The following is a 7,500-nucleotide window of genomic DNA, read 5'->3' on the forward strand; positions in this document are numbered from 1 at the left end:
GGCCTGGCCTGCTGCAGCACGGGGAGGCAACAGGTTTTTTAGCCCCGTAAGCAAAGCGGAGCTGAGAACTCTTTTCCTTTCATCGTGTTCTCTTGCTTTTTGTTTTTTCAAGCACTCTGACTGCTGACCACTAGCTTGGCATGAACCGAATACAATAATACATTACAATAGGCACGCTACAAACACATATACACACATATGTTATACACACTCACAGACACGCTATGCACACACACTAACTCATTCATGCACTTGCAGTCATGCACGCAAGCACACACACACACATAATCCTCTGCATGTGCCACCCCTGGTGTCCCCCATGATGTCCCCCAGTGCCAGTGTTGGGTCCTGGCTGGTGACGTGTGAGCTGTGCCACTGTAGAGTCCCCCATCATCCCTTATCATCCCCAATCGTCAACCTCAATCTCTAGGCCATTCCACTCAGCTACAGGAGGCCATTATCTAAAAGTCTCATTCGCCGCCGATCAATTCAACCATGTCTCAATACCCACATGCACACAGTTCCCATCCCTGCTCCATCCACCTCCCCCCCCTTTGCCTTCATTTCCATCACAATATCTTTCCATCTTCGTCTCTGATCTCATCTAACTCCTCTCTCCCTCTCTCTCTAGCTCTTCTCCCCTCTTCTCCTTTCCTATCATCCGTCTCTCTCTCTCTCTCTCTGTGTTTCTTCTTTCCATCTTCACCTCTGATTGCATCTCTCTTTCCCTCCTATACTCTCATCAGTCTTGCTCTCTGTCATCTCTGTCTGCCTGTTTCCTCTTTCCATCTTCACCTCTCATTTCATCTCTCTCTTCACCTCCTCTGCTCCTATCTCTCTATAAATCTTCGGGTTTTCTTACCGTATGCAGAAGACGGCCACGCTGATGACGGTGATGAGCAGCAGCATCCCCACGGCGATCAGCACCCCGGTAACCAGCAGCGGGGAGGAGGAGTCATCTTCTGAGGCAACCAGGAAGAGGAGGACAGGAAGGAGGGACCAGGTTAGAGGTCATACTGACGTGGACAGATGGATAGGACAGACCCATGTTATAAGGGCACATTGAAACAGGTCAAAATATAATGTACGTCATCATATTTCATCAAGTTTACCCTTTCAATGTACACACCACAATGCAAAGCCAGTGTTTCCAGATTTATGCACTTCAGCGACCGTATTCCAAAAAGCACAACTTTCGGCTTCAGAATGCACTCTGTTCATGTGTACCAGAGGGTAACTTCCGAAAGCAAATGTGTAACTCTGTAAATTATTATGCGTTTGAATATACAGTGTGCGCGTCCACCTTAATGAATACGAAGCCCAAGATCCAACTTTGTTGTTGTTCTATCCTAAAGCTAGACGTGCTTATGGCCTCTCCCATTACGAGAGTATTATTCCCAATGCTCCGCGTGTCCACAGCCTTAATGTTGTCGTCGACTTGGGAGTTTTTATGTCAAGTTCTGCTCTATTTATCCGTCTGCGGTGAAGGCTCTCATTAATCAAGTCCCGTAGTCATTGTCTCAAGCTGGTAGAGCATTACCACGACGTGAATGACTGCTGGAATTATCCAAAGGATTTGGTGGGGTGCCGTGAATACTGAACTGATAAAATCACATTTCAAGGTTACAAACGCACAAACTTGCGTTCTCCGGGGAGAGAAGGGACTTTCTTTGAGAGTCAAGGAGAGGGGGGAACTACAAGAGGAACCAGATGTGAGACATCAGCTGAAGTGTTCTGAAACTCACAATTTCCTCAAAAGTTTTACGTCAATGTCAACAACATTCACCTCCTTCATTGCCTAATCTTGCTCTATAATTCCCCAGTAATTCAAGGCGGTGGGTCTCAAATGAAAGTACAGGAGCATACATTGCAAACGAGTTAAGTAGATAAAAACGGCAACGATTAATTCAAATCAGCTAGCTCCTGACATTTTAATCATCTCCAGTGGCAGTTTACATTCTTTTCACGGAGTTCAGATAATTGCTTCAATCATTGTGTGAAATGTGTGAAAGTGTTTACGGAAGACGAAGTGGCTTCATAATTCACACCGTTGTGCCAGTGGTACGCTGTTACTAGTCATTGAAAATACTTCAGTGCCAAAAATACTACACTGCCAGGGCATTGCAAAGAGTCTTCTATGGTGATGCATTACAACTTGGTCATCTCTATTTTGATGACTGCAATTTTATAACAGGCACCACGCCTCAAGAGATTAATTATCATCAGTGGCCGTTTACATTCTTTTCACGGAATTCAGATAATTGCTTCAATCATTGTGTAAATTGAACCAAAAATCTCAGCAAACTTAAATCCTTTGGTAATAGTTTAAGTGTTACCAATCCTTTTTTCAATCACTGTGTAAAATGTGTGAAGGCGTTTACCGAAGATGAACTAAATGCTTACCGTCGGGCAGCGTGCGGAAGGCGTAGACGCGGCTGAAGTTTCCGAAGCCGGCCATGGTGCGGGCGCGGACCTGCACCTCATAGAGCGTCGCCCTGCGCAGGTCACTCAGCACCACCTGGTTACTGTCACTCTCCTTGTAGCGGCAAGACTGCTCCTCAGGCAGACGGTCCTATGGGGAGAGGAGGAGAGGAGGAGAGGAGAGAGGTGGAGGGAGAGAGAGAGCGGAGAGGGGGAGAGAGAGGGAGAGGGAGAGGAGAGGTGGAGATAGAGAGAGAGCGGAGATGGAGAGGGAGAGGGAGAAGAGAGGTGGAGGGAGAGAGAGAGCGGAGATGGAGAGGGAGAGGGAGAAGAGAGGTGGAGGGAGAGAGAGAGCGGAGAGGGGGAGAGAGAGGGAGAGGGAGAGGAGAGGTGGAGATAGAGAGAGAGCGGAGATGGAGAGGGAGAGGGAGAAGAGAGGTGGAGGGAGAGAGAGAGTGGATTGGTGGAAGGAGATAGAGAAGACAGGTGGAGGGAGGGGGAAAAGAGAGGAGTTGGTGTGGGAGAGGGAGAAGAAGAAGAGAGGTGGAGGGAGAGAGAGAGAGCGGAGAGGTGGAGGGATGAGGAGGGGAGAGGTAGAGGGAGGAGAGAGAGAGCGGAGAGGGGGAAACGGTCCATTTAAAATAATGGTACTTGATGACCATGCCATCAGTTGAATAACATGCTACAGCTGTAAAGCTAAAATGCAATATGTCCTTCATAGACTAACAAAGATGTACAGTACACAGCTGAATGGGAGGTGTTTTTAAGAGCTGGTGTCTGCACATCGGATCTTTGTGCATGCTGTATGCTCTATGGGGAAGAGGGTTAGGGTAATGTGGTCAATTTCACATAATGGCACAAAATGGCCGTCATCAATTGAACAAAATGATAATAAAGCTAAATGAGATGGTACATTTTAATACACACTAGCAGAGATGTGCTGAGCACTGCATGTAGGCAACTGTGTTTATAGAGGAGCTGGAGTGTGGAGGACTGTTTGCGTAGGAGTGTTTGTGTGCATGCGTTGCTGTGTTGTCTGGTACCTTCTCGCAGTAGCGCAGCTGGTACTCCAGGATGCTGTAGTGGGTCTGGGCGGGCACGGGCCACTGCAGCGTGGCACTGGACTCGGTGGCCAGGCTCTTCCTGATGCCCGTCACCACCACGGGAACTGGAAAAACACAAGGACAGCCATCAGAACCACTGAGCATTCGATCACAGTGACAGCCTTCAGAGGCACAGCACTGCAAACTACTTCAGCTGTCAGAACCACATCACGGTAAAACCCCAAAACCCAGAATCACAGACATTGTGACATACAGCCGCTACCAGCAGAGAAGCTGACAAGGGGGACAAAGGGGTCAGTTGTCCCGGGCCGAGGGCCCAGAATTGGGTATTCATTATTCATTATATACATTATATTGGGTGGGGGACCCTTTCAGATGACTTTGCCCTGGGCCCAGTGAAACCTGTCAGCGGTCCTGGCGATCAGAGCCAGTGGAAGACTAACACCCAGGGTGGCTATGAGAAGCACTGCCACTGTTAAACTCAGTTATAATCAGCACTGGCATTGTGAAATACAGCAGCTATCAGAGTAACTGGAAGGCTAATGCACACAGGGCGATTATATGAGCCACTGTAAAACACCTATCCGAACCACTGAAAGTTTAACGCGGGGGGCTCCTATCAGAAATACTGCCAGCGTGAAATACAGCAGGTTATCAGAACCACTGCAAGTCTTATAAACAAATAAGCTATTAGGGAGCGTTATCAGCACTGGCATCGTGAAAATACTGCAGATACCACCACAGCACTGCCACCATAAAACACACAGAGCTGCTATCAGAGAATACTGACATTTGTGAAATACTACAGCAGCTATCTGAGTCCACTGGCTGGCCACTGTGAAATACACCGGGCAGCTAAGGGGACCACACTGGGCACCGTCTTACTAGCACAGTGCAGAGCAGCGCAGAGCAGAGCAGAGCAGCCATCATCACAGGCATCGCCCCCCAGGCCCTATCGTGTTTTTACAGTCTGGAATTACATCCTTCGAGCAGCCTTCCAAAACTAGCATATAAGTCTCCCTACATCTCCCTCCCTCTCTTTCTCTCCTTTCCTCCCTCTCCCTCTCTCTCCTCTCTCTCTCTCTCTCTCTCTCTCTCCTCTGCTTAATCTCTCTCTCTCTCCTTTCCTTTCTCTCTCTCTCCTTTCCTCCCTCTCTCCCTCCCTCTCTCTCTCTCTCTCCTCTGCTTAATCTCTCTCTCTCTCTCTCTCTCTCCTTTCCTCCCTCTCTCTCTCCTTTCCTCCCCTTCTCTCCCCCTCCCCTCCCCTCTCTCTCCACTCTGAGCCAAATAGGGCCTTTTCTTCATCGTTTCACTATTTTTCTTTTCATTTTTTCTCTACCTCCACAGACATTTTTCTTCCCTCCCTCCCCTACATTTCATTCTCCCAAATCACCCTTTTCACCTCACTCCCTCTCTGCTCTCCTTCACCTCTCCTCTCCTCTCCTCCTCTCCTCCTCCCTTTCCTCATTCTTGTTGTATGTTATTAGTGGAGTGAAATCAACATGGCGTCTAATGAAGCGTAGCAGGCTGGAGCATGTACGAGCGGTGCGGCTAATCATGATGTATGTGCGCTTGGATCTTTTTTAACTGGCCCACTCGGACATTGATCACGCTATGGTTTAAACCACACACACTGACCCGCAGAGACACACACACACACGCATGCACGCACACACACACGCAAACACATTTATGGACACAACACAAACACACACACATACATAGACACACACATACACACACATTCATAGACACACACACATGCATAGACACAAACACACACACACACACACTCGCGCGCGCACGCACATGCACACACAGCCGTTTCCCCCCTTTCCGACCTTCTTTCTTCATTCCTTTATTCGACATTCCTCCCTCTTTCCCGCAGCCCTCTTCACCTCTCCTATTATTCTTCCCTTTCTGCCTTTAATTCTCTTGATTTACTGTGCAATTCTTCCTCTCTCTTTTCCTGCCCTTCTCCCACCCACTCCGTCTCTCTCACCGAGACCGAGACACGCACACAGACACAGACACAGACACAGACACAGACACAGACAGACACACACACACACACGCGCACGCACACAGTACATACCAGTCAGGCCAGACTTAACCTTTCACACTTCTCACGGACTTGGCAAGGACACGAAAACACATCATGACACACAGACACTCAAGCACACACACACTGTCTTTCTCTCTCTCTCTTTCTCTCTTTCTCTCTCCCTCTCTCTCTCACCGTGTCGGCTGGTGGTGATGTTGACCGAGTCGCTGGCTGAGCCCTTGCTGTTGTACTGGGAGACCCCGTTGAGCGCGTGCACGGTGAAGGTGTAGGTGGTGTGTGGCCTCAGGCCCCAGACGGTGGCCCGGCGCTGGGAGAGGGCCCGCTGGGCCGGCCGGTAGCTGACGCTGTCGCCACAGGGGCCGCAGGCGGGCGCGGGGCCCCCGGGGGACCCCGGAGGGGGGCAGAGGGCGCACTCCACCGTGTAGGTCACGTCCAGACGGCCGCCGTTGTCCACCGGCTCGCTCCACTCCAGGGTGACAGAGGTGTCATTGATCTCAGGGACAATGTTACGCGGGGCCGAGGGGGGGCCTGGAGCGGAGGAGAAGGAGAGAGAGAGAGAGAGAGAGAGAGAGAGAGAGAGAGAGAAGGATGGAGAGAGAGAGAGAGAGAGAGAGAGAGAGAGAGAGAGAGAGAGAGAGAGAGAGAAGGATGGAGAGAGAGAGGACAAGAGAGCGAAAGATATGGGAAAAAGAGAAAAAAAGACAGGATTATACAGCATCTACCGTCATAATTATCATTTCAAAACTCAACATTTCTATGTCTAATGAATTATCATTCACAATATACATGTCTTCTCAGCTTAATGCAAAAAGGAGACGTGCCAGGCAGAGGACGTAATAATTCGGGGCTAATTTTCATTATTATTTCAATCAGGGAGCACGTACAAAATCCATTAATCACACAAAGGAAGAACGATGAGTTTGCTCCAGATTTAGCAAATTGCCCATTTCCATCTTGCAGCGGCAGGGCACAGTACAATACAACACCGCAATGCTGAAAAATGACAAAGTGGGAGAGAGCTCCCATCCGAAATTAAAATTATGAAAATAACATAATCTTTAGTAAATCACCACGTCACGACGAGTCGGAATGCATGTCCTCAGAAGTTATGATTCGCGTCATTAATGTCGACAGAGATTTGTATCATGTCTGGTCATGTCTGTGTCTTGTATCTGCAAAATGTTCTTATTTGTTCTCTCTGTCTGTGTGGCAAGCAAGAGACTTGCCGATAGCGAAATACGTCTGATGATTTGTCATGCTAATAAACCACTCTTGAATTTGAATTTCAGAAGTGGAAATCTCACGGGGGGACAAAAAAACAAAACAAAAGACAGACAGACAGGACGCGATATGAGATTCAGAGACAAGCGAGGATGAAATTATTAGAGGAAAGCATATGAGAGATAGAGGAAATAAAGGATTAGACAATGAGAGATGAAAAGGGAGAGATATGGCGGAGGGGAATATCCTCATTGGTTACCCTGCTATCATAATGGCCTAGGTTTTCAGCACTCTAATCCCTCATAGTCTTAGCTGAAAGGAAATCGTGCGGCCAGAGAGCGGCAGACTCTCTGATAGTTGCGTAAGGAGAGAAAGAGAGAAAGAGAGAAAAAGGAGAGAAAGTAACAGCTTCTCTATCACTTTCTGCGACGTGAGAAAGAGAGAATTAATGCCTCCTCTTTGTATTCCTAACAGGCTCTTAGTGTTCACTCGAGCTGCTTTCGGTCCATTTTCACGTGCTAAGTGAGAGACACACGAGGCAGGCAGGCACACACAAACACACACAGATACACACATGCACATGCATAGACTCATCCGACGACACGTGTGGCATGCATACACACTCACAAGCAAAAACACACACCCACACACAGGGACACAGTGAGAAACAGAAATGTAGCTAGATACAGACGCACATGTTCACACACACGCACGCACGCACGCGCGCGC

At 48.5% G+C, this 7,500-nt stretch overlaps 1 protein-coding gene across 3 annotated transcripts in view; it reads right to left on the minus strand.

Annotated features, from left to right (window-relative positions):
* Nucleotides 1-7,500, minus strand: part of ephb4a (eph receptor B4a) — an 81,051-nt gene that overhangs the window by 17,608 nt on the left and 55,943 nt on the right. For 2 of the 3 annotated variants that reach the window (XM_063203444.1, XM_063203442.1), the window contains exons 6-9: nucleotides 5,725-6,078; nucleotides 3,465-3,589; nucleotides 2,404-2,572; nucleotides 863-962 (exon numbers count right to left, since the gene is read on the minus strand). In XM_063203444.1, the coding sequence (XP_063059514.1) occupies nucleotides 863-962; nucleotides 2,404-2,572; nucleotides 3,465-3,589; nucleotides 5,725-6,078 (748 nt within the window). The remainder of the gene's footprint in view (nucleotides 1-862; nucleotides 963-2,403; nucleotides 2,573-3,464; nucleotides 3,590-5,724; nucleotides 6,079-7,500) is intronic. The other variant, XM_063203443.1, reaches the window with a different exon arrangement.

This window comes from Engraulis encrasicolus, chromosome 7 (genome assembly GCF_034702125.1).
Source record: "Engraulis encrasicolus isolate BLACKSEA-1 chromosome 7, IST_EnEncr_1.0, whole genome shotgun sequence".
Classification (NCBI taxonomy): domain Eukaryota; kingdom Metazoa; phylum Chordata; class Actinopteri; order Clupeiformes; family Engraulidae; genus Engraulis; species Engraulis encrasicolus.